The following is a 25,671-nucleotide window of genomic DNA, read 5'->3' as shown; positions in this document are numbered from 1 at the left end:
TACGTTGTCAGCAAGAACACTCAGAATTACCAGTGTATGCGAGCCACAAATCTTTTCCAGCTATCACTAATACACATTACTTGCAGTTCCCAGTTAGTAAACAATACAAAAACACTCCCTCACGACCTATATGTTGTTACTTACAATTTCAATATACATTTGCACATGGGCTATTAAACCAAGAATTCAATAACATATTTAACTTGTTTATTTTGACTTTTTTTTATTTTACTATAGTATTATTCTTTTATCTTTGTTCATTTTCAGCATTTATCAAAAGTACATATTTCTATTAATTGCAACAATCTCTAATACAAAATTATTTTCCACAATTATAATCTATTCACACCAAGGTAGAGAACAAACTCACTCATACCACTCATTCATACATATCCATTACTTCCACATCCCATTCGCAACTTTGTATAGCTATCCCAATTTAAACGTCCAGTTGGTTTCAGTCTCTATGACCCTATACAGGGCTGCTGCTAAATAGTAGGATTTTGAACTTGACTTGGTCAATGAATTTTGGTGGCATAAAAAAACGTGAGAGCCACCGTCATCAGGACCTGCCAGGTATCACACCAATGGCTCTCAACTCCCTGGGATTTCCTGGAAAAATATGTAAAACAATCAATCGGTTACTAGCCCATGACCTATCAATGTAAAATGCACTGATTGGACCAATTTTCCCAACATTTTTAAACATATTAAAAAGTGTGTTTTAATGCCAAAGTGCCACCTTATCCCATTGAGAAATATAGACTTATGTGATTGTGATATTTCTGTAATTATCCAGCCCATACTGTCTCAGGGCACGAATAAGACAGGAACATATAGTGAATAACAACACAACCTCTTCAACTACCATCACCCTATTCAAGTACACTGTACATCAATGGACACCTGAAGATATCCTTTCTGAGGGGATACAACACATTCTTAAACCATTTAGTCTCACCCTACAAAGGTTCACAAAAGGGTACTTACTGTATATGGGTATACCACTAGGGTATGATACTTCCCAATATTGTGTGGGACAACCCCCACAGCGATACCATGTACAAGAGTTTGCCCAAATCTTACCAAAGTAAGCGGAGGGAGGCTATCAGTTATTGTTGACTCTTAATGACTAGACCCTCCTCCATTAGTCCTTATCCCAACCTCCATCTATAAAAGAAATGTTCCTACCAGAGGTCCAGGTCTTCTTTCTGCTCCCTTAACCAAATGGTTAATCACTAAAAACCCGCTGCAAAGCACCAAAACCTACATAGGGGAATTCAAATTTTATATTAGCCCATGGTGCCCTTCCTGGGGAGGTCCCTGTCGTAATTTCTCAAGAAGAGAGACCAAAGTGCCTTAGCTGTATATTTTTGATAGATTCACAGTATTCTTCTTCTCGGGTGGCCATCCTCTTTTCACAAAAGAACACGGATCAAAACCTTGTCCTTCCTTCTCTTCGTCGTATCACTACCAAGAAAAGGAACATGATTTGCTGACTTGCTGTTGCCACCCCCCGCTGACGAGAACGGCGCACCACGCCACGACGTCCATCGAAGCGCCGCCTCCAGGAGCCCTCGGGAGAAGCGCGGATACCAGCCGCGAAAATACGGCCGACAACTGCGGAATTTCGGGCTCACACTGCGCCGTAGTCTAACCCCAGAGCGTGCGCCTTCTAGGAGGTTGCTGGCAGGTGCTTGGCAGGCGCCTGGGACCCCTGAAGTGCAACAGAGAGCCTGCCGGTAAACCCCCGGTGGTACCTGGCACACGCTGCTCTCTGTTTCCCGCTGGCAACCCCCTGCTTAAAGAGAAAACGCAGGGGGTAGGAACAGGAGAAGGAGCAGGAATAGGAGGGGCAGCCCGCCAGGGAGCCCCGGGCACTTGGAAAAGGAGGAGATCCCGGAAAAAAAAAGAAAGGGATTTTGGAAGAAGCACACACTGGCTGGCGTAGCGGGCGAGGCAGGATAAGGGCACAGCAGAGGTAAGTGTGTGGATGGCTGTAGAGCCTCCATATTTTTTTAGTAAAAAAAGAAGGAAAAAAGAAAGTAAATTATGGCCCCTTACTCAGTTTTGACTAAAATTAAGAGCTGACCAGAGAGCAGGTGGGGAGCAAGTGGATTAACCTAAAACTTATAAAACCCAAATAAAAGACTAATGGCTCCAAAAAGGAAGCCGAAAAATCGCAAGGAGGCCGTAGAGCAAAGCCCAGTGGGAGGAGAACCCTCTATGGAGAGTAGAACCCTAGAAAAAAGCCTGGAGAGCTTGGAGAGTCCCAAAGAAGGGGTATAAGAAGTGGCCCAAAAGAGGAAAAATAAAAAAGGCTCTAAAACTACAAAAGGAGCTATGCAAAATAATAAAGGAAGCTCATCACCCTCCAAATTAATAAAGGACTTTGTAGGGAAGCACTACAAAAAATAGTTTCTTCTACCAAGCCCATGGAAGGGGAAGAAGAGCAGCAGAATGAAAATGGTTTGCTAGAATCTAGTGAAGAAGTAGTAGAGGTATCGCAATCGAGGAACCATTCTCTATTTAGCCAAAACGAAATAAACAGGACCGCGGCTCTTTGTCACCGAAGTTACTCTCACTACATGGGCAGGAAATGGAGGACCAGGAAGTATCTGGCCTAGCGAAAATTGACAGCGAAGGCCTGAGATGTGACCGGGAAGAAGTATTGGTCCCAAAGGCGCTTTGGCCACACACAAATATAATCCAAACGCATCAGCAGACCTCGAGAACAGAGAGAAGAGATAATTGTGAGAGGAACAGTTTACATGACTTTGACATCTCTGCAACTCCCTCTTCCTCAATGAGGGACATACTTTTGATGCTTCAAAAAACCCCATCAGGGGATACTAGAGGTCACAATGTTAAATAATGGGGTGTTGAAATCACAAAAGGTCCACTTGCAAAAGATAGAGGAGGAATTGCAAGGAATTAGGGGGCAAATGCCTTCCATGTTGAGTCCTGTTCTAGACCCACAGGTGACGGAAAAAAACGGGGGTATAGGAATAATAGAACCATCACACAGTGTATATGTATCCAAATGCCCAATGTTGATAAAAAAAGCGAAGGCAATTGGAGATGCAGTCAACTAAGGCTGAGCGGACTCTTAAAAAGAGTTGTATAGAAAGAGAAAAGAAAAAGTAGGCAAAAAGGAAAGTAAAAAGGAAAGAGCGGAAGAATCTAATCTAAAAACAACACCACACATGGTGACACCTCTTAAAAAGGAGAGAGTAGTGAATTTGAGAAAGGGCCGAATTATTAACAAAAGGGAAAGTGTTACCAAGAGACCCACGAAGGAGCTATTAAAACCAGCTTTAAAATCAATGAATATGGGCAACAATATACAAAAACAGAAGCATCAAAATTATGAGAAAGTAGGACAGGGGCAAGCGAAAATGGAAGTAAACAGTAAACAAGGGGGAACTGGATGGAAGAACCTTAGAACAGATTTAGAATCCCCAAAGAAAGAAACAGAACTAGGAGATAATAGGTGGCTATATTTTGAACCGGCTCATTTAGCAAAAAAAGGGAAAAAAACAAGAAAGCTGGTACCATTAAATAGATCCCAACTCCTTTACTCATTCGCAAAGTGTCCAAGCCTGAGGGGTATTGGAACAAAAGATCTGAGACAGGTGGGATTTATAGAAAATATCCAAGGAAAGGAATTCTCAAGAGTGTCTGTCTATTCAGCTCTAGTAAGACTGGCAAATGAGATAGCAGAGAGGGAGATACTACAGGAGGGTATAAGGCTAGTACCTGAGAAGGAACTAGAGGTAAATAACAACCAAGGTAGAGGCTTCCTAAGGTGCCATGCAGGGCAAGACACAGGTGAGGATATGGGAGGAGAATGAAGGGGGGGTAGATAATCTGAATATAGTAGTAAATAATTCAGCCCTTGACAAACCCTGGGGTAATTTGAGCCACAGAAATAACTCTGGTCCATCTCAGTGGCTTCAGGGAGGCATGGAAGAAGAGGGTGGACTAAGTGAGGTTGAATAGGATGATGGGGTGTCGCATAGCCTTAAGTTTATATCATGGAATATAAATGCTCTTGGGGAGTTGACAAAACAAGAAGCTATAAATAAGGTAGCAAAAATGTGGGAATCCTGTGTCTGCAAGAAACTTGGCTATGCAACGAAACCCCAATTTTTGATGGGTTCATCCAGCTTAATCGTTCAGCTAATAAAAAAAGGTTTGGGCGCCCAGCAGGAGGAATTATGACCCTCCTGTCTACGAAAGTTACAAAGAATGTGGTAGTAATAAATGTAAAATGTGAATGGCTACTTGCATGTGGGGCTTCCCTGCTGTTCTCAAACAAAACTTATGAGAATGTTATTGTTATAAATGTGTACATGCAATGGGGAGACACCAAGGAATATGGAACAGAAATGGAACATTTTAAAGAAGATCTTGACTCATTATGGGAAAAGTATGGGTCGGATACAAGTTTTATTATGGGGGATTTTAACCACAAATTGTACCCAAAGAAGGTTGATATTTGGCATAGTGAAATCTTGGGTCTATTCAGTCTGAATTGAAGACTTGAAAACGATAGTCCAGCACAGAAAACATTTAAAAAAGGCAATCAAAAGTGTCCAATAGATTATATGTTTATGTCTGCATGGAATTTTTCCCTCATAATAGGATTTGAGGTACTTCAAAGGGAAGAAAGCGATCATAACCCCCTGCAGCTGGTGCTGCAAGGGGGCATGCTGTACCCCCGAGATAAAGTGATCCCACAGCAAGTTGAGTACCCTAGAAGAGTGACCACTAGATTAACGGCCGAATATACAGAAAAATTAGAGAAGTTACAGCCGAAGGTAGATTTGGGAACAATAGGGGGGAGAACAGTAGAATGGTATGAGGAAAAAATAGCCCAAGTGTTGCATTGCCTTAGAATTGAATTACCAAAAGATAAAACAAATAAGCACACTCCCATAGTAAGACAACATAAATGTTTTTCTGTGGTATGCCTAAAGAAAAAAGAGAGATAAGGAAAATAACCAGAAGTATTAAAGTAAAAAATTATGGGATAAGACAACTCTATCTTAATAAACTGAAAAGAGAATATAAAAGGCTAATTACCTCGGCTAAAAGAGTGTATAAGGATAAATGCTGGGAAAATCTTCTGGAAGCCATTGAAACTAAGAATTTACGTGAGTTTTGGAAGCTAGTACGACCTGGCTCCGACCACATGGTGGGGGCAATGAACTGTGTGGTAGAGGAGGCAGCATGGGAGAAATATTTGAAGGAACTTTATAGCCCTCGTAGAGAACCTGACGAAGGAAGGCCTCAGCCCTGGCAAGGGCTAATGGAAGAATTAAAGGCAGACTTCACAGAAAATAACGTACGAAATACAATAGTGAACCTAAAGTTAACCAGAGCAGCAGGCCCAGATAATCTTCCTGCAATAATGATAAAAACTGAGCTACATTGGTGGGTGAGTTTCTTTTCCCACATGTTTCTTGTGATCCTTGAGTCAGGCAACATACCTAATAATTGGAAAGGGGCAATAATAAGACCCGTGCACAAAAAGGGCAATATGAATGCACCACAAAACTATAGATTAATTAACCTATTGGATATAGGTGAAAAGATGTTTTCAAAAATAGTGCTGCAAAGACTGAAGGACTGGGTGGAACAGTATTCAATTGTACCGGTGGAACAGGGGGTTTTAAAGAAGGCCACTCTACGATCGATCACTGCTTCTCCCTCTGGGCAGTGGCTCGTAAGTCAGTTGAACAAAACTGTAAATTTTGCTGCTGTTTTGTAGATTTCAGAGCCTCATTTGACTCAAGTTGACAGGAACTGCCTCTGGCAGACATTAATAAAGAAAAACATCCCAGAGAACTTGCTGGCCATCATAAAAGAACTACATAGTGGGAACTGGGCGCAGGTAATCAGAGACACAGGATGTTCACTGACGCCAAAAATAGCAATTGGGAATGGGCTCAGTCAGGGCTGTGTACTGGCCCCCTGCTCTTTGCAATCTTTTTGGCGGACTTACCGGCAACTCTAGAAGTTGAGAGAAGTGCCAGTCCGAGAATGGACGGTAAGAAAGTGTCCTGTCTCCTGTACGCAGACGACCTGGTGATCATGGATTAGCCTGAAATTGGCCTCCAGAGGAAGCTAGATGCTTTTAGAGAGTATTGCGAAGGGAGATTTTTAACTATAAATATGGACAAAACCAAAATCCTGTGCTTTGGGAAAAAGGCAACTAGTTTTACTTGCTTCTTAGGAGACCTGCAATTGGAAACAGTCATGGTTTGATAGGTCTCTTAAGTGGGGCACTCACCTAGAAGCACAGAATGCAAAAGCATTTGGATCAATCTGCGGGTTAAAAAAATGTAACCATGACTATGGAGACATGTCTCATACACCGGTACTAAAAGCATTTAACACGATGATCCCGCCACAAGTCCTGTACGGAGCAGAAATTCTCTTTTTAAGCGGGAAACGTGACTGGGATCTAGAGGAAGGGAAGTGCTTGAAAACATTGCTTTCCCTACCCTAAACATGAATTGATTGGGTTTTAGAGTTGTATCAAGCCGGGTATAAATTGTAGAAGTGTGCCCTGTTTTTATTGGATAATTGGTATTTATTTCATTATTGAGAGTGTATTAAGCTCCTTGGTGCTCCGAGAATGTACAATTTGTGCAGTAGTAATAAGTGTAATAAGTTTTGCTATTTGTTTAAAGACTATGGTCTAAATAAACAATGTCTTTGACTTGACTACCAAGAATAGGAACATGATTTGCTAACTTGCGACATATTTGCATTAGTATCGACATCAACATACATAGGTTATGACCCTGTATGGAAGATCGAGTAAGTCAGCTCCATTTAGACAGTACTCACATTAACCTCAGACATCCCACAGTCTGTCATACCGGCAACCGGGTATGTAATTCTGCCGTTATAGTGGCCAAAGCCGAATACAATCACGTAGCCAACCACCAGAGCAAACCCCCAGAATACCATCCCTTGACTGCGGTTTCTAGTACGAAGTCGAGTAAATCATTTCCATTTGGACATTACTGGTATTGATCTCAGACATCCCGCAGTCTCTATCCTACCTGTAGCCGGTAATGCGGTTCAGCCGTCTAAAGGGCCAAAGCTGAGGACAATGACATAGCCAACCCCCAGGGCAGACCCTCAGAGTAATATTACCTAACTGCTATTTCCAGTCGCCCAAAAATGCCCACTTCTACACAGGTACCCGCAAATACCCTCCGTTTTGTTTATATTACCACCGATCGAGCACTCGCCTGCTTTGGTCGGCGTGTCCGTCCCCAAATAACGTGCCTCAGTGATCTGGTCTATCCTGCGGAAGATTGCAAAATACATAGTCCAACAAACCCACATATATACCCGATGTTGACTTGAATAAAACGCGCGCGAAATTGTCAAACACTCATCACCTGGTGAGTTCCTAAAAGCCAAAGGCTGACTCAGCCTCCTCTATTCCCGCGGACGCCACCTATGTTAAACAAAACAGCTCTCGACTTCAGTACAGGTACATGTGTCAAACATAGGTCACAGTAACAACGGAGACTATGTGCTAAATCCAGTAGCGCCATCTTAGATAAGGTTAAAAGACATAATCTAAAATAGTGTACTCAATCTATGTCTATTCTCTGCAATCAGACATTTGTACAATATTCAAAATAGAGGAAACAACACTGTAATTAAGAGTGTCAATATTACCATTGCTATGATCGTGTTAAATGATCACAAAGGAGACCTTCATTTACTATGCTCGTTTTAGACGATCCAAAAAACGTAATTTACTATTCTGAGTCTCATTACTATAAACCATTCATCATAGAACGGCCACAAACTCAGTTTGTTTGGAATTATGTCCAATCCTAATGCGGTTTTATACAACCGTGACAAGCAGCAGCCGCCTCAATAGCCACATTGCAAAACCTAATCTCTACATCAAACATATGGGAAATACAAACTCATTAGTACCCACATTCAGACTTTGTTTAAGTATAGTATCCATAACCTATATTCAATTGATAATCAGAGAAACATTTGCGATACTTCATTCCAGGCATAAATCAATTTATCCAAAATTCACATACATCTTAATTCGAATAAAACTGAGTAGGCCTAAGAAGCAGAATTCTCAATTCACAGATCAGAAAACATAGTCACGGAAACAGACAGCCGTCAACTTCCAACATCATAGTTTCACAATACCACAATACTAACGCTCTGGGGAATACCACTCACAAACAACTAGGAGGCAACACAGTTGGTTGTCTAAATGACGAAACTCCACTCAACAAACCAATTATCGCAGAGCCACTTGGCCACTACTGTCCTGCATGTGCATTGCACTAATATGATTGCACCACCGAAAGTTCACCGTGGTTTTGGGATGTTCCAGTGGATCTTTTCGTTTAATCCTCGTTTTACACTATCCAGAGTGAAAATCCAGAAGGTTTCTCTTCTTTTCCGAATGATCTCCATAGTGATCTAGCAAGATCACTGCTCCACTTGTCCAACACTTTCTTGTAAAACACCGCACTGAAAAAGATATTAAGTGGTGAATCTTAGAAAAGGTTAAAAGCCAGGTAAATAACAACATATAGGTCGTGAGGGAGTGTTTTTGTATTGTTTGCTGTCATTGCCCCTCTTCTCCATGGCCTTTGAAAAGTAATTTGTGTAGAGGGGGTCCCAAAACTTTCTGCATAGCAGTTCCCAGTTAGTTCAACCAAAGTTAGTAGTACATCCAAAAGCCATTTCACTGCTAGGTCCCACTAAGCTCCATGACTGCCATGTTGTCTATTGGTGCGAAGCAACAGGTAGAATATATTTTTCTGTGCTAGCACTTTCTTTTTCATATGTGACATAAATTGTGGTTTTCCTCAGGTGTATATGCGAAACCTTTGAACCAAATTATTTGCACTGCACCAATAAGTGGTACCTCTGTAAGTCTTGGTCTGTACAAATGTGTGTTTCCCTTCCCTTCCATTTGCTCTCCTCTGCCTTTTGCTTGGATTTCTTACTGAGCTGAGGTTTGGTTTAAACAGTTAAGCTAAAATATGTGAGGAGTTATTTTTAAATGTATAACCCCCTACCCAGAACGTTGTCTGGGAGGTGGAGGCAGCAGGGAGGTATGGATGAGAGCAATAGGACCGGATCAGTCTCAGTCCATAAACTACCCGAGTTTGTCTGCCAGCACAAATGTTTGGGGTCAGAATGGATTATAGGAAGGACTGGACTGTGAATGTTTCCCACCTACCTTTGCAGCCCTTTCTACGTACACTTCACCGTGAACACCAGTCTGGAGTATCAGCAAATGGGCATGGTCAGTGGAAGTTTTCAAATTTCCCAAACTCTTGCCAGATCACTCCCACCTGCTGATCCTCAGTAGATGACCAGGGAGTTGATGAAAAAGCCTCACTGAGGTCCTGAATGCCATCGAACATCACTGCGTCATCCGGCGCCAAACAATGGGGTAGCCAAGACGGTAGCAATATTCTGTCTCCTGAAGTGGCAGTGTGCATCATCCTTGCTTGAGAAAACATCACACACTTCACGTACACCGTCCCACAACCCCTATAGCATATACACGCGCCATAATTATGTTGTCTGGGTATGCAAGGTTATAAACCAGAAAGGGATGGTGTGCTGGCCTTTGCTAATTCCTAGCAGTTGTACTTGGCCTGTAACCACACCTCAATAGTTTGTTCTACTATAGCAAAAAATACAAGTGTGTGAATTCTCAGTACTTCCAATTTTACAACTACACACGTTTTTAAAAGGTTGCTAATAATTCGAATTCTTGTTCTAGATAACTATTTTATGCAGATAGGGCTATTTTACTTCAACCCCCCATCCCCCGGCCACCAACAATTGTGTACACAAATGGAGTTTAATGAGATTGCTCTGTAACTGACATAAAGGGGCTTTTATCGGTGCTACACTGTCATCCTCATCTTAGTTTCTAGACCCCTCAGGGTACCATATACTGTTAGCTATGCATTAACGTCTGACAATAAGAATCGCTGTTCAATTTTAGTGTGATAAGGCTCGCTTCTGTTTTTCAGTCTTCTTTAAATACTTGGCATACATACATATTAATGGCATCATCACTTCAGCTATGTTGTGTTTTTTTATGACAGTATTTTAATGCAAATGTTTAAATTCTGAGAAAATGCTTAGGACTACAACAATAATGTCAGTTCTTATGCATTTTGTGTTGTCGGCAGCCATTCTGCCAAGTGGTCTCGAGATACTACGTTACATTTATTTGAAAAACGTCTTCATAAAGGGCATGCAAAACAATACCCATTTTTGAAATGTTTTTTTTAACACCAAGGTAATAGGTAAAAGCTGTTGCTTCTTCCTCCTAAGAGAGCCAAAAAATGATGGGTCGAAGTGCTAAATCCAGCATTTATGAACTACTAAACATTCCTCAATGTAACATTACGTGACATTACTTTAGCAAATAGGTGTCTCTGCTTCTAATCTGCACTGAACTAAATCTGGATGTAAATGATTGTTTTAGTTGTGTTAAAGGAGCAGTCCAGCCCTGTTTGCAGGGTTGTTTCTTCTCCACAAGGGCCCGCATGAACCCCAGTGCGAGGATGTTTTGGCCTCCATGGTGAGATTTGGCTTGAGACCCTAAGGTAACTTGGGTTCCCTTACAGATGTGAATTGGCCTGGGAGCTTAGGCTGGACTGCTCCTTTTGGGACAACCCAAAAATAATATCTCTTTTGCTCATAGTCTTGACTGTAACGTGGAGGACTTTTCAGTGGTTAAGATGTGTTGACTCAATATCTCGGCTGACTTATCAACACTCAAAGTGAACTCTTAAACACATTCCTGCTCCTCTCTCTGCCTCCTGCAAATTTACCCATGCAGTCCTGGTTTTAATTTTTTCTGACATCATTAACTGCACTACATCTTTAGGCGTTGTTATAAATACAATATTTAATTTAGTCACATCTATTAACATCGTGGCCAAAAATTTTCAATTTCAGTTGTAATTACTGCGAGGAATAAAATTGTGCATGCAGGAACAAGGAATTCAGTTTGTAGGTCAGGCACTAGTCCTGTCCACACTTGATAACCATAGCTAACTACTCATGGGATTTAAAAAATAAACCAGACCCCTTTAAAGGCAACACTTCAAGCTGCAGCTCCACACGATACCCACTGCACATTTTATAACGAGAATAACATCACTCATGTACTCGCTGTGCTTTAATGGCTATCATAGATGCCAGGTGCATAACATAATTCTCACAGGCTTGCCTTAAAAACTCCACACCTCTGACAGTGCCAGTACAATAGAGAGCTTTGAGACCTTCCATTTAGAAACTCTGTTTTTCATGAAAAAAATAACATTGATACAGTCTTTTCAGGATGTGCTTCGGTAGTTGTAGTGTCTCCCCAGCCTGGGTACCCGCCAATGACTACACCACACACAGAGTTTAGTATTACACGTCTTTAATCTTTGACATATAACTGCAAACTCAACAATTTAAACAGGCTTATTGCGCCTTCACCCTGAGGCCCTGTTTGGTCGCGAACAGAGGGCTTGCCTTGCTGCTTGGATTACTGTCGCCTCTCAAAGGAGCCTTATTGGACGTACATTTGCTGGGCTAAAAGTAGTGGAGGTGTAGGCTGTGGAGAGGCAGCCTGGCCACAGCGGTTGGCTTTGGTGCCCGTTATCCAAGTGCCTATTTGGGGAAAGTGGATGTGCCTTTTGATGACCGTGGGATGGCTTCGGGATGCCGGTTCAGACCCCTGAAAATGCGAGGCCTATACCTGGTAGGCCTGACCGACTACTACTGACAACAGGAGCCCGGGTAGAGACTTTGATTTCCCCGAGTCTCAAGCAACAGTAATCAAGCCAGCAAGCCCTTGGAGATCACTTGTAGGGAAGGCAGAGTCCAGCTCTCCTTCAGCAGAGTCAGAGAGTAGCAGGGCAACCAACACTAGAGAAAAGCAGGCCTTCCAAGTCTGCATTACGAAGATGTGTCCTTTAAACAGCACAGCAGTCCTTCTGACAGAGGTTCAGTTCAAGATCCAGTAGTGTCTGATTTGATGGAGTGTCTTTGATGTGGGGTTGACATCAAATCAGCTCTCTGAAGTGCACAGGTTCCCCTTTCAGCCAAGTCCTGTTTGCTAGGCTATCTATTAAGGTATAAATCAGCCCTTTGTGTGGAGACAGAACTGTACCTATTCAAGTGAAGTGTTGCCCCTCACTTCCATCCTGCCCAGGCATGGCCATCAGAATGCAGATGTATGCAGATTAGTTCTCAGACATGCCTACCTGTATAGAGGGAAAGCCCACAGTCTAGTTGTCGCCCACCTAAATGGGTTTTGGAGGCTGGCTGTCTGGCACACACACCAGTAGGTGCCATGAAATATCCACTTTCTAAAAGTGCAAGTTCTAAACCGTAATGTTAAATCCAACTCCACTAGTAAGTAGAATTTATTAAAATCATTCTAAACATATGAAACAAGAAAGAGCTACTACTCTCCTATCCGGAATTAGAGATTAAAATTATATTAAGGAATTCCCAATGCTAACCTTTCAGAGGAGTAGGCCTCAAAGTAGTGAAAAACAAAATCAGCAGGTTGTCACTACCAGGACTTACAAGTAAATTAAATATGTTAATCAGGTGTACACCAATTGCATGCATGTTTAGGGAAGAAGCACATATACTTTAACAATAATTAGTATTGAAAAGTGCTCAGAATAGTACGGCCATCAAAAACAAGTTCAGAAAAATAGGAAGAGGAAGGCAAAATGTTTGGGGTGACTCTGTAGAGAGGACCAATTTCTAACACACCCCATACCAGCAAACAAACTAGACTCTAGTTTACTGGCCATCAAAAACACCAGAGAAGCTCTTTAACTCAAAATGGATACAATGGTGGCAGATATAGGTATCCTTCGCAATGACCAGTTCAAGTTTGTGGACTGAGTAACGAAAAATGAATAGTTGCTGGCAGAATTTACCCCATGACAGGCGTCTTGAAGACTCAGATGACCGACATGATGGATAGGGCCAGGGTGCTGGACCAAATGGTGGAGGATGTGGAGTAAAGGGCCTGCAGGAACTATATACGAGTGGTGGGCCTCTTGGAGAGACTGGCGGGCAACAACATGGAGGCCTACCTGGATGTCTGGCTCAGACACTGTGGCCAAATAGTGATGGTCCCACTTTTTGCCCTACAGCAGATACTTTGCATCTCGGTACGCCGGCCGCCTCCTAGGACTCCACCTCGCCCCTTGGTAGCATGGTTACTTCACTTTGCAGGGTTATCCCAAACATTTTTTTTTTCACTGTCCTGTTTTCAGAACCCGTTTTTGTTGTAGTGTAAAACTATATACACTTTTTCCCTGCTAACCAGTGATAAAGTGTGTATGCCATCTCCCTAAAACATGGTGCTATTAGCATATGCCTAATTGGTACATTTTAATTTACTTGTAAGTGCTAATACAGTGGTACTACATGTACCCAGGACTGGCAAATGCTACTTGGGACCTGCTGCACTTCTTGAACCACCCACTTAGGTAGCATTTTTAAACATGTCTCAGGACTGCCATTGCATCCTGTATATGCAGTTTTAAATTGCCAAGTTTGCCTGCCAAAATAAACCTTTTGTAAGGCATAAACCTTTCTTTATAATACATTTGTCACCCCTAGGGTATGCCCTAAACAGCGCATGCACTGTTTTTAAACTTAAAAAGTACTTGAAAAATGTTTCATTAAAAATTCAAAAGTATTTAAATATTCTTTTAATATTTACATGTTCTGGTAGTGAAAAACTTAAATTTATTTTTCACTACTGAGGCCTACCTCTCCCATAGGAATACATTGGGTTACCATAGTACATTTAATACATTTTTATTCATTTTAATAGTTTTGTACAGCGCTAGGTAGACCAGAGATTGTCAGAATGCTTAACAACAATTGTTACGGAATAAAAATCAATAGTCAAACTTTTTAACATTTTAAGAGGCATTGTCAATCAAAATATAGTTCAGATTAAAGTGTCGAAAATTGAGCTTGTGTAGAGTCCTTGAGAGATACAAGAGTGGGGAAAGGTTGTAATTCCAGGGAAAGTCAGGTGTTATTTCCCCGATGGTTAAGGTGTTGGTTGAGGAGGATCTCTTTTTAGTTGTCACTTGAAGATCGTGAAGGAGGGGGTTAGATCTGATATGTACCGGGAGAGAGTTCCAGATTTTGGGGACTTTGCCAGAGAAGGAGCGAGAGAGGGCTTTTTGTTTGTTTTTTAGGTGGGATGAGAAGAAATGTGTTGGAGCTTCTTAGGGTTTTTTGTTTGGCCTGCCTTTGTGAGTTTAAATGTAAGGTAGGCTGGATTGCCAGTGTGAGTGCTTTGTGGGTGAGACGGGCAGTGTTGAAACAGCAACATGCTTCGGGTGAGTAGCGCGCTATACAAATGCTTCGATTGGTAACCTCTTTAGACTTTTCAGTAAGGGGGGAGATGTGTTCACATCTCTTTGCTCCTCTTACTATCCTTGCTTCTGCATTTAGGGTGGCTCTCACTGGGGCTAAGTGAGAGTTCAGGGTGTCTAGGAAGGTGGCAATCTCATAGTCCAGTCTGGACAGAACTAGAGCTTGTTAGTGGGTTTTTGAAGTCGGTTGGTGGAAGAAAGGAATTATTACTGTTGAAGTTTTAGGTGGAAGAAGGCACCCTTTGCTGTTGCCTTTGTGAGAGCTCTTTTGTAGACGACTCCATGGTGATCCCAGGGATTTGCTGTAGTCTGCATCAGTCAGTTTGCAGTTTAGGCCATCTAGGTTGTTTAGTCATTCTTGGATTTGGGGGCTGGCTTTGGTTGGATAGAAGGAGAATGTCCATCTTTTCTTGGTTGGGTTTGAGTTGGTTAAGAGTGAACCAGTTTTGGTCATTATGAAAGTAGTGTTTAGCTGGCATAGGTTAGTCAGAGAGGGTACTTTCAGGTAAAGTGAGTTGTCTCATAAAGGTGGTGTATGATGTTTGCTTATTTAAGTATGAAGGTGAGGGGTTCCATGTATATATTGAAAAGTGTAGGTGAGAGGACTGAGTCTTGGGGGACTCCTCTGGTGATGGCAGAAGATTCTGAAGTGGCGTTGGTTTAATGTGTTGCAAGAATTTGTCCAGGAATGATATAAACCACTGCAAAACCATGCCACCTGCTCCGATCCGTTGGTACAGGAAATTCCGAAGAAACTTGTGGTTGACCGTGGTTGACCGTGTCGAAGGTTGCTGATAGATGCTGCCTGCTCATCCTCCTAGACCTATCACCATCCAGAGGATTATGTATATTGTCTGCTATATTCAGAATAGCCGTTTCTGCGCTGCATCCCTCCCTGAAACCTGATTGGCGGAAGTCAAATAGGTTGTTGTTGCCAAAGTGTTGGTTGAGTTGGGTAAGAACTACTAAAGATTTAGCCCAATCAAAACATCTTTTTATCACAGAGCATTTCTTTGTTATTATGCAGTTATTCAGATTATGACCTTGTTATTCAAAAACAGTATATTCCCCTACTCTGTATAGGACCAGATTCAGCAGAAGCACTGAAAGGATCGATATAGTGTGGTTGGTAGAATTCCTACTGGGAAGTAGCACACATGAAGCACTGAAAGGATCGATATAGCATTGTTAGTAGGGTTCCTACTGAGGAAGCTGCCCAAACGAAAGGAAAAGTTCAGGCAGAAAAACCTTATTTTAGAGTAGCAATGTGGGAGTTTTGTAGGGTCCGATCATGACCTCATGTTTCAAAAACGACATATTCCAATATTCAGAGTAGGACCAGATTCTGCCGCAGAAACACTAAAAGGATCGATATAGTAAAGTCAGGTTTGGTCTCCTGATGAATTGTAATTTAAAACCCTCTGTATTGGTAAAGTTGGATTGTAAGTCAAAATTAGGAAAATGCCACTTTTAGAAAGTTTGCATTTTCTTTTCCCAACCCCAACCATTTGGTGCCGGCAGGCTGTATTCTGGGTCTCATAACTAAGTGTAGCTGGCAGTTGGTCTTTGTCTGTTGCTCCTAGATGCTGAAACAAAGATGGATGGGACATCTCTGACTTGATAAGGGGGGCAGAGCTGACACCTGCTACACTTGCCATCACAATGACTCTGCCTCAGCACACTTACAAAGGGTTTTACACTTGTCTTTTGTGCCACCAGACAAGCTAGGGCCAGGGAGGAAGGACATTCCAGACACCTATAAAGTGGGAGAAGCTTCTAGAGCCCTCGACTACACTGGGTACAAGGTATAAATAGTAGACACTCAACTCTTCAGTACACCTCTGGGCCTATGGAACACTCAGAAGAAGGACTGTTGTGTTGCTCTGCTGCAGGGACTGCTACTTTGCAGCCTGAGTGAAAAGGACTGGACCTGTATCTTGAACCCAGGACCACCAAAGTGACTAGTGAGCTAGCCTCCTGATCAGAGCTTCAGGAACATAAAATGCTCCAACCACCTTGAACCCAGCTCCTTGGCTCTGATGAGTCCTGCCACCCCATCCTCCAAATGGCCTGACCCAGTCTTGGACCCTTGGACGTGGTCCTGAAAGTGCTCCGCCAGCCGAACTGTGGTCCCCATCGGAACTGATGCAAAGTGGCTTGAAGCCCCTTAAAGCCCAGTGGCATAGCTGCCAGACTTATTGGAATTAATTGCGAGCGGTCTAAAGCCTTTCCGCACAGCTGCCAGAATAATCAGAACTGATAGATTGATGCAAAGTCCAGCCAAGCTTCACCGCACAGCTCACCGGCACTGACACAGAATGACACAGAGCCCCACAAGGGCTCGCTGCACCGCTTCCTCAGAACCAACGCTGAACGACTTGAAAGTTTTCAAAGCAATGCTGTGCAGTCCGTGCACCAATGACATTAGGTACTTTGTTCAGCGGGCCGAACTTTGTCCCTGTATCTGGTCTGCACTCCAACTTGGTCGTCCTAAACTTGTGATTTTGTCCCGGTCTGCGTGACAAGATAATCACAGTTGGCGCTTTGAGCTTTCAAGCACTATTATCTAAATCTTTAAAATTGCACATCTTCGGTTCTACTAATTGGATTTTTGTTGTTTTGGTGTCAATTGATTACATTTTACTTTATTTTCTAACTTGGTGTGGGATTTTTCTTGTGTTTTCACTTTATTACTGTTTGAAGTGAAACATAAATACTTTACACATTGCCTCTAAATAAAGCCTGACTGCTTTTGTGCGAAAAAACTAAGGGGTTAGCTCCAGGTTATTTTGGGCTTTGCTTGTGACTCCATCCTGACAAGAATTGGGATTGATGCTCGAGTAGGGTGGACCCCGCCCCCAACCAGTAACCAGCAGCCCAGTTTCTTACATGATCCCTCTTGGATACTTCAGTATCGCTGCTACCATCCTCAATGGACATTGGTGCTTTTCTGGACCTCAAGTTCATCTACAGCTGGCTCCTCTCATGGGCGAACATGACTTTCCGCTCCTTGGAGGCCAACTTGCTATATTCCAGTGCCAAGCCAGTTGCTACCTTTTTCTCCTCAAGAGCATGTGCTTGCCTGTTCCTCCAAAGCAGCTAGACCGACTTTACAGTTATTTCTTCTGCCACCAAGGCAGCCTTTTCTCCTCCCAAGGCAAGTGTAATCAATTTTACTTTAGAGTGCCTATCATTCGACCTGTCCCTATAGGCAAAATGCAAGTATTAAGCTCTCATGATGACAGTGTGCAAGATAGCATACTTTTCACTGCCTTGCAAGAACAAACAAAGATGCCCCTGGGGTAAATCCTCATCTTGTATATATGCGTATGCTATTTCTTTGGCATAAACCTAGCCAAAGGCCATCTACTCCTGCACCGGTGCTTTCTCAACATCATCCTCCTTCTTCTCTAAGGTGATCTGTGCTTGCTGGTCTCTTCACTGGTACTGGGGGCTTTCCAACGTTTTGGCTATATGACTTGGATTCAGCCCCCTTTTACATCAAGCCAAAATCCTTCCTTACACGTAAAAATAAAAAGCAAAATGTTGTTTCCAAATCTGAAATGAGATTTGTAATTCTCATCCTTTAAAACTGAATATTGAGTGCTGGACAACATCCTATCCCAGTTGCTGAATACCAATGCAAGAAACTGGGTTATTAATTTGATAAGCACAGTTCTGAGATTATCTCTGCTACTATGACACAAGCAGCATGCTATCTCTCTCAGAAATGAGTGTTAAGTTCAAGCAGTCCCACCAAGCGTAAAATAAAGAACACAACACAAAATTCTCAAATCAATTTAGTAAACTTTAGAAAAAATGATGAGCAAATTTGACACCGAGCTCATCAAAATCGGCAAAAGGGAACAACAGATTTGCTTTGCCTAGATTTTAAGGCAAAAAGCCCCTAGAAAAAAGTAAAGGACCATGGAAAGCAACAGTTTTTTGTTGAGCAGGGATTAGGTGTGATTTCAGGCCCACCATGATGGAACGGAGATCAATTGCAATAAGCGAGTCATCTCAGTCAAATTTTTTCCTTTAACCTAACCTTGAAATGGAAGCCAAAATCTTCCAGCAGAGCAAGGTCCAAGGTTGTGGCCAGTGAGCTTAAAGTAGGATATGTCATTGTCAAGGACCTGCTGAAGACATTCGGTTTGGTGCCAAAAGCTGCAAGTGGGACAGATACTATTTCATGGCCGCCAAGAGTGCTTTGCCACTTGGGTAGATCTGCCTCCTTGTACCATTCCAAGGTTTTACCTTCTGGCTCAATTTCTGGGAATTCAAAATTCTCCAATAGGGCAAGGCTAGAAGCAGTGGCTGGGCATGGATCCACCAGGCTAGATACTTTTACTGTGAGGTTTAACTGAAATAATTTTCAGTGCTACAAAAAGCTCCAAGCAGGATAAACCTGGCTTTCTTGCCTGGTTTGGATGTGACCTCCCTCTGCGAGCCTCAGCACTTTTCTTCAGCTGTTGGGAAAGTTTTCTAGATACCAAGTCTCTCTCCAGCCAGGTTTCCTAAAGGTCCTGTTCTCTGTGGTCAACAGGGTCCCATTGTAACCATGAGTAATTCTGCTTCCTGTGTGCCTGAATCAGGCAAACATGAGACCAACCACTCAACTCTTGGAAAGCAGTTTCTGTCCCTCAGTGTCAGCAGGACTCAGGAGTCCTTGAGCGAGTCACAATTTTTTAACAGGATTCATGAGTCTTCTTTTTTCCCGCAAAGCTGACTCCTTCATATGGAATTTTCCAGGGATGTTCAAAGGATGTAGGTGTGGGTTGATGTATCTGCTTTCTCCTGTGCACTTGCCATTGATTGGAGAATTCAAACATCCAACTCTATTTTCTCATGGCACCCCACCTTCTTTTGCAGCACTTCATGTTTTCACATTTTATGGTGGCAGAATTATTCTGCCTCGAGGCACTTCTTCCCTGAGGTCCATTGCCACTCCCCTTTTTAAATGAGCCTCAGCTACCTTGGTATCCAAAATGATGCTCTTGCCCAACTATGAATGACTGACAGTCTTGGAAGGTCCTGGGAATAAATAGGAGAAGCCCTTCCTGGGATCCGCTGGTCAAGAGACAGTGCTAAGTCTATCCTTGTTCTGCTCATCCTTGCAGAGTGGGTTGGAGTTAAGGCCACCTGTCTTTCCTGAAATTGTATTCCAGCTCTCAAGGTGTAATGAGCAGCATTACTAGTTTTCAACTACTTCTAACTCCTGTTGCCTAAATTACACTTTCATAAAGATGTCTTTCTACTTATGTTAGCAAAGTTTTATTTCACCATTAAATCCGATTTGGAAAACTAAGTTAGAAGTAACTTTGAAGGGCTTTAGTAGCATTTTCCAAGGTGAATATAGAAAAATAAATATTTTAATCACATATAGACCTGTCGTATTGCAAATGCAGTTGGACCAACACAGTGAAATAGCTTTCAGACCTTCAGTCACTGTGAAGACATACTTTTGATGTTTTTGTTTTTTTTGTATGTTCACAGCAATACAATAATACAGCATAAGAGTAAAAAAAAGCCAAATCATTCCTATAAACAGAAGACATACTTTTGAAATAGTTTTCCACTTTTTTATATCTTAGGCACCGTACCTTGTCGGCTTACATGGTGTTGTTTAGGCATGACATAATGTAGAACATTGGGCTTTCTTACAGTGTGAAGACACTTTTCCTTGCATTTAATCAGCAGCCAATGCGCCCGTATGTTTTCGGCATGTGTGTGTGGTGTAAATATATACTATGCAGCCCACTTACGACTTTTAGCTCCTTTACCATGGGTGCTTTTTTGTGCCATCTACAATGATTGTACAGGAAAGTTAAATAGGCCAAGTGGATGAAACCAGTTTTACCAATGTCATGTTAGGACCAAAACACGTGCACCGTCGCACTGAATAGCAGTATCACTCTGACCGTTCTAAGACCAGCAAAAATGAAGTCCAGAAAAAGATTTAAAAATCTGGGGTGACCATGCAGAAAAATCAAATTCGCTCCAAGAAGATAATTAAATAGGTATTGAGAGTAAAATGTAATGGGCCAGACACAGAACCTTGAGCTACAGCAAGAATAGGCTGGTTATATGGCTAATAACTACAGCTTCACTTTAAGAATAGATGTCACGCAAACTTCAGCAGCCTATCAGAGGATGGTTCAGGAGAGGAACACTCACCTCTGACAAATGTGATACCCTTCCATTCTTGCAAGGTGGGTAAAATAAATTGGGCGATAATTGTTTTGCACTACTCAGAAACAATGGAATTATGGCATCAAGTACAGTATAAAATGACACTATTCATATTCGTCTCCATTAAACTCCATTTCAACATGCCATTGTCCTAAATGAACGGTATTCAGGTGTCCTACTGGCCTGCAGTTTAGTGACCACATGGCTGTTCAGGTGCTATGCAAATCTGTTGTAAGAATGCTAAACCAAGCTTTACTAAGAGGCTGGAGATGCATTCTCCTCTACGGGGGATGCATCTACTGCGGAACATGCTGTTTCATCTACTTATGTAAAACATTTAGAAATCCATGCTAGTGAATAATTGTTGTGTGTGCCTCTGTTTTGCAGCGAGTCGGCCTTTGAGATCATGTCTCCCTATATGATGTTGCTCAGTCTACGAAAGAAGAAAAGCTAGGTTGACGTACAACCCCTGGAGTGACGCAAAAGGAGAAACCAAAAAGAAAGGACTAAGTGTGCGTGAACAAGCAGGACTTGTTGTTCGAAACTGATAAGAATCGTTGAATTTATAGTTCGCCTTTCTGTTATTTCTTGATTTTTATTATGCAAGAAAGATGTGGCTGTGTAAAGCAATGGACCATAATTTGCCAAAGGTTTTACAGTGCAGATGGACCTCATCATGGAGTGCTCTGGAAGCTTCTGGAACCCGTGATACTCAAAGGTTGAAAAGTGGCATATGTTGAGCTGCTGTGGAGATGACTGGGCTTTTATTCTACAGGCTTACATACACAACATGACATGAGTCCAACTAGAATGAATGATCTTTGAATAAATCAAAGTCAAGGGTAGTCAGTCACATGGTGAGTATTACACTCATTTGACGTGACCGAGTACTGTCAGTCTAAGGTTTTGAAGATTGTGAAATGAGCCAGTTTAGGTTTTATATCCCTATTTTTTTATAAATTGATACTGTGTGCATGCCTTTGAACTGTGGGGCAGTGGCTAACATTCTCCTTCGTGTAGGTGTTAAGCGCTTTGTCGTACCGTGATGATTGACAAACACTACTGTGGTAAGCCATCAAGTACCCTTGAACGATAAACCACATGCAAGTGCAGTGCCTAATGTTGACATAATAAAGTAGGCAGGCATTTTGATAATATAAAATGTTCAGAGACCTATCCAAATTGGGAATCACATACTGTTCTTTTTTTAATGCCGCATCACGCACCAAGCTGACTGCAATCCCACACATGCTAAGCTGTAAAACTCATTTGCCAAGATCACTTGGAAGAGTTTAGAAAACTTTTCCCTAGCCAAAGGAACTAGTCAACCAGCCACCAGGAGCAATTAAAGCAGTATCTAAGATAGCTGTTCAATAGTGGGGTATCTCATTACCATCAAGTCTTCCACAGTTATTTACGTTTGTTGTGGTAAAATGAGCAAAAGACAATAGAAGGACTAGCTAGAGTGAAATAACACCATTCTGCAGAACCACATGGATGTAAAATGGCCGAGCTACAAAGCATCTTCATTAATTGACGCTGCGTTGCCATTAGCTCGCCCAGATGGTGTGGTTTTACCTGTATGCATTATTAGAAATAAAAATGTGCTGCCCTTGAATGCCCAGTTGCAAAACTAATCCATTTTTTATTTCTGTAAATAGCTGGTTAGTGATTCTTGTTTTAGATCAACCAATGTATTTATAGCTATCAGTTTATGATGGGAACAACCATGCTGCATTATTGTCCACCAAGTGGTTCCAACTTGTGGACAAAAGGATGGAAGTTTTTATTTTAGGATACTCTGCACAATCCTCTTGACCTGGGAGTATATTAAACACTTGTAAACAACTTAAAGTTTAGCTCGCCTTCCTTCACACCTCAACTCCGTCTTATGGTTACAGCAGACGTGGCTGTGTTGAGATATGGATGAAGAAAGAAGCCATTTGTGTCCTTTTTTCCTTCTGCCCTAGTTCTTCCATTTGTAGTCATCAAGACTTATAATGCTTATTTACAAATGTTTCTTCATGCATTAGTTAGAATTTTGGTATGGGAAAGGCTTTTGAGAGAAAAATTAACTGATTTATAGAATTATTATGAGGATTTATCTTGCCAGACCATGAATTACCCTTCACTTTGCAACCCTTTCTGCATGGGCAGGTTTTCTACATGGTAAACGGTGGGTGCGTGCGATTGGGCAATTGAGCACTTCTATGGCCGTGTCTAGGGCAAATGTGATGAACACCAAAAAGCCTGAACTTTGTTGTATTCAAAGGAGACCTGATGCAATAAGTTTGCGGAAGTGCCCCAAATATCCTAATGTTTTTTCATGTGTTTTAGGAGAAGGAAGTTCATCGTTTGAAGCACACTTTGTCTTGTGAAGCAAGTTGGGGAGTGTTGTAACGCTAATATTTATTCCAATGGGACTCAACAGATTTCAAAAAACAGATTGGGTGTGACGGGCAAACGCCAGGGAAACCAAAAGAAACAGTTTTCCTAGGAGTAAAACTGGTGGAAGGAATCCCCAAATATGAGGATATATAGCTTATGCCTGCTTGAACTTCCACATGTTTGTGCATCTGGCCAAATGAACTCACCTCTCTTGTTTGAAGAGCAAATTGTAATATATAAAAGACTCACTGTCTTCCAGGTCATTTTCCTCTGTTAGTAAGGTCTTATCTCCACATATAGTCAGTAAAAGGGAATTTATCAGTAAAAATATTAGGCAACAGCCTTTGTCACAAACCTATTATGACAGATGGTGCACTGTCACATTGTGGGGCTGGTGCTTGTACAGATTGAGCACAAAACAACATTTAGAATGGACACTAAAATAGTCTAATGGCAAATTGTCAACCTCCATACTCAATGAGGCATGGAGCACTTCCTGAATCCTGCATAAGGTTCGTGGGTTAAGTGGTCATTGGGTTGGCGGCGTGGTCATAGCCATCATAGAAGGCTGATGGGGCGTATGGTCCAGAATGTCAATGGTTTCTAGTATGAAGTCACCTTGATAGGTATTTAAAAAACACACATGGAAGGGGTGATTCTTTAGCATGTTATTGATTCATGGTATGAGCAAGTTGTGAGGTGGTCCTTTAAAGAAGAGGAGTTTTGTCTAATTTAAGCTCTCTGACTAGAATCATTATCCATCATTGTAGCTGGAGCTCCCATTTTCATTAAAACTATGCAAAATTACAAGGTTCTTTTCGTGAAGTTGACTGACTTCCTAGCAGAGAAAGTAGGAAGCATGTTTTGCCATAAATTCAGTGATTCGCAGATCTTTGCACAAGTATGTAAAACGAACCACAGGGAACGGAGCACGATTAAATGTTAATATTTCCAGTTTGTGATTAAATTATTTGTGAAGAGCTGTGTTCACATTTATTCAATTAATGTATGGTATGACCATTTCATAGTAAGTTGGCATTGTTAATACTGTGTTGCTAAAGAGCAGTTATGCAGCCGTTTAACAAATTTACACAATTTTTTCATTGTTTAATTATTCTGACCATGTATATACATTACAATATTTAGAATTATGGCTTCACTGTTGCTATTTGTGATTTATGTTTCATTTCTAGAAGTCCTAATTATGCAGACACATGTTCTGTTCAATAAAAGTGCATTAAATAAATTAAATGAAAGTAATGTCCAATTTTTGTCCTACAAACGTTTTCATTTTTCCAGTAAACGTTAAAGTTGCTTAAATTACAGTTTCTTTAGTTGAAGTCTAAATTTGCATATATTTTTTTTAATTATAACCCAGTTGAACCCTTTCTACCGTATACTCCTGTAGGCCGGGCATAGGAGTAGTGTTGTCCATCGAGATTTCTTTTACCAAGCTATTGATCTAGTTCTGCTAGAAAAACAGTTTGCTTCAACAAATTGTTCAGAGTGTTCCTGCATCTCGGCTGCCCGCCTGATCTTGGTGTCTCAGCTGTATCCCGGTTAGTCCCCAGTGGTTTCTGCCTACCCTGCTTTAAACCACTCCAGCGGGTTGACCCATTGCATTACCTGCTCTCTTGGTACACTGCTTGGGTCTTAGTGTCGATTTGACCGGGGTCTGTGAGGGACCCACGCCATAACACAGCAACCCGAACAGTAACAAACTGCAACAGAACCCTACTTTGCCACCAATACTATATCTTGAGATGCAGAGGCTGCCTTTCTACTGATTTTAGAACTTGTTGAAGCAGGGCACTGCCCAAGTCTTAAAGTCTTTACAGAGTATTCAGCAAATCCACAGATGTAAACACACCCACATACGCTGCTCAAGAACACTGGGCAGAGAGCCAGACCTCAATGGCAAACCACCAATGCCTGTCATAGAATGATCTCCCCCACTGCCAACTCTGTCCCACTCTCTACAGAAGGCCCTGTGGAGGCACTAGACACAGTACTGGACATAGCAGTTTTATCAAACCTCACACACCCTCTGATCAGAGGGCTAGGGAGTCTTGCCTTCGATCCAGCATCTGCTACTGGAAACATCACATCCTAATGAGCACACTCCTCCCCCCCCCCTTCCTTGCCTCTACGTAATACTCCTCAGACTCTACCTAAAGTTTGCAAGAGAGCAAGCCCCAAGAATTTTACCGAATGGTCAAAGTTGTTAAAATCAAACTGCGGTCTGTTCAAACAAAAACCATTGAACCCTGCCTTAAACCTCTATTAACACAAGAGCTCACTCTTGCTTAAAACAATCCCTGACATTTTGTTCTCTCAGTGACGGCAATGGATTACTCCTTATCAATGCAGTGACAGCCACAGGGGATACCCCGAACCAACCACCTGGCATGCGTTCACTTCATACTGTTACAGAAAAGCTTAACAAAACATCACAGCAACCTACATTTAACCTTTCTGGCTCCGAATGTGGTTCAATCTATGGTAGAGAGGAGATGAATGAGACACCGGATGTAGCCTACAGAATCAGCCGTAGTTGCAAGTTCATTGGATAATTCTGATCAACCTGGGTGATATTCTAAATTCTTCAAGGACAGATGAGCGGCACCCCTTC

At 41.9% G+C, this 25,671-nt stretch overlaps 1 protein-coding gene across 1 annotated transcript in view; it reads left to right on the top strand.

Moving 5' to 3' along the window:
- CCDC68 (coiled-coil domain containing 68) overlaps positions 1-24,284 on the top strand; it is a 224,804-nt gene extending 200,520 nt beyond the window's left edge. Inside the window, exon 11 of the mRNA XM_086960408.1 lies at positions 21,039-24,284. Within this exon, the coding sequence (XP_086816534.1) occupies positions 21,039-21,105 (67 nt within the window). The 3' untranslated portion in view covers positions 21,106-24,284. The remainder of the gene's footprint in view (positions 1-21,038) is intronic.
- Positions 24,285-25,671: the final 1,387 nt, after the last annotated feature.

Source organism: Lissotriton vulgaris, chromosome 3_1 (genome assembly GCF_964263255.1).
Source record: "Lissotriton vulgaris chromosome 3_1, aLisVul1.2, whole genome shotgun sequence".
NCBI classification, from domain to species: domain Eukaryota; kingdom Metazoa; phylum Chordata; class Amphibia; order Caudata; family Salamandridae; genus Lissotriton; species Lissotriton vulgaris.
This window is presented reverse-complemented; position numbering and strand designations above follow the sequence as displayed.